At 51.8% G+C, this 903-nt stretch overlaps 1 protein-coding gene across 1 annotated transcript in view; it reads left to right on the forward strand.

Annotated features, from left to right (window-relative positions):
* LOC106877988 (multiple epidermal growth factor-like domains protein 8) overlaps positions 1–903 on the forward strand; it is a 575,983-nt gene that overhangs the window by 2,522 nt on the left and 572,558 nt on the right. The window contains exon 3 of the mRNA XM_052968134.1: positions 261–482. Coding sequence (XP_052824094.1) covers positions 261–482 — 222 coding nt within the window. The remainder of the gene's footprint in view (positions 1–260; positions 483–903) is intronic.

The raw sequence follows: 903 nt of genomic DNA on the forward strand, positions 1-903 counted from the left end.
AATTACTCAAGCTTAAAAGGATGTGTGAGGCCTTTCAACAACACTTTGCCCGACTGTTCTGGACAACTGGTGGGTCAGAACGTAGAGTGGACTTTAGTGCCTACCTGCATAGCCTGCCACGACTCTCGGCAAGAGAGGCAGAGTGTTGTGAAGGACCCATCACAGCCGCGGGCGTATGGGATGCGATGGCAGGCTGCGCGGGAGACAAGTCGCCAGGCTTGGATGGTCTGCCCTACGAACTTTATATTGTCATATGCCAGACTTGTTTGGATGCGTCTTGGCAGCTATCTACTGCAACTGGCAGCAAAACAGGAGTATCCTCATCTCTGTAAAGTGAGCAGCGGTGGCACTGCTAAAGAAAGATCCAAACAAGGGAACGTCGTAGATAACTTCAGGCCCATCACTCTGCTCAACGCAGATTTGGCGCTTGTCATCAAGCGGTTGGCGCTTGTCATCGAGAAACTGGTCGACAAGGCGCAAACGTGAGCCGTGCCAGTTAAGAGTATCCATGACAACCTCCATCTGATGCGCTACATCATAGACAGGGTAGTTAAGGAACTTGGCATGGGTGGGGTGCTGATCAGTTTGGATCAATCAAAAGCGTTCGAGAGGGTAGACCATCACTACTTGGAGGCTGTTCTTAGAGCAGCTGGTTTCGGTCCCATCTTCCACAGTTGGATCACTGCCTTATACAGCGGCATCCTTTCGGTAGTTCGCGTAAATGATCATCTGTCCAGACCATTTAACATCATACGTTCGGTTCGTCAAAGATGCCCCTTCTCGTCGCTTCTGTACATATTAACTCTTGAGCTACTGCTGCGGAAGCTGGCGACGCTGAGAGGCATCCCGCTAGAGCTGGGATGCGGGAGGAGCGTGTCTGCATACGCGGACGACGTCACCGTG

The sequence above is a fragment of the Octopus bimaculoides genome, chromosome 1 (assembly GCF_001194135.2).
Source record: "Octopus bimaculoides isolate UCB-OBI-ISO-001 chromosome 1, ASM119413v2, whole genome shotgun sequence".
Taxonomy (NCBI): domain Eukaryota; kingdom Metazoa; phylum Mollusca; class Cephalopoda; order Octopoda; family Octopodidae; genus Octopus; species Octopus bimaculoides.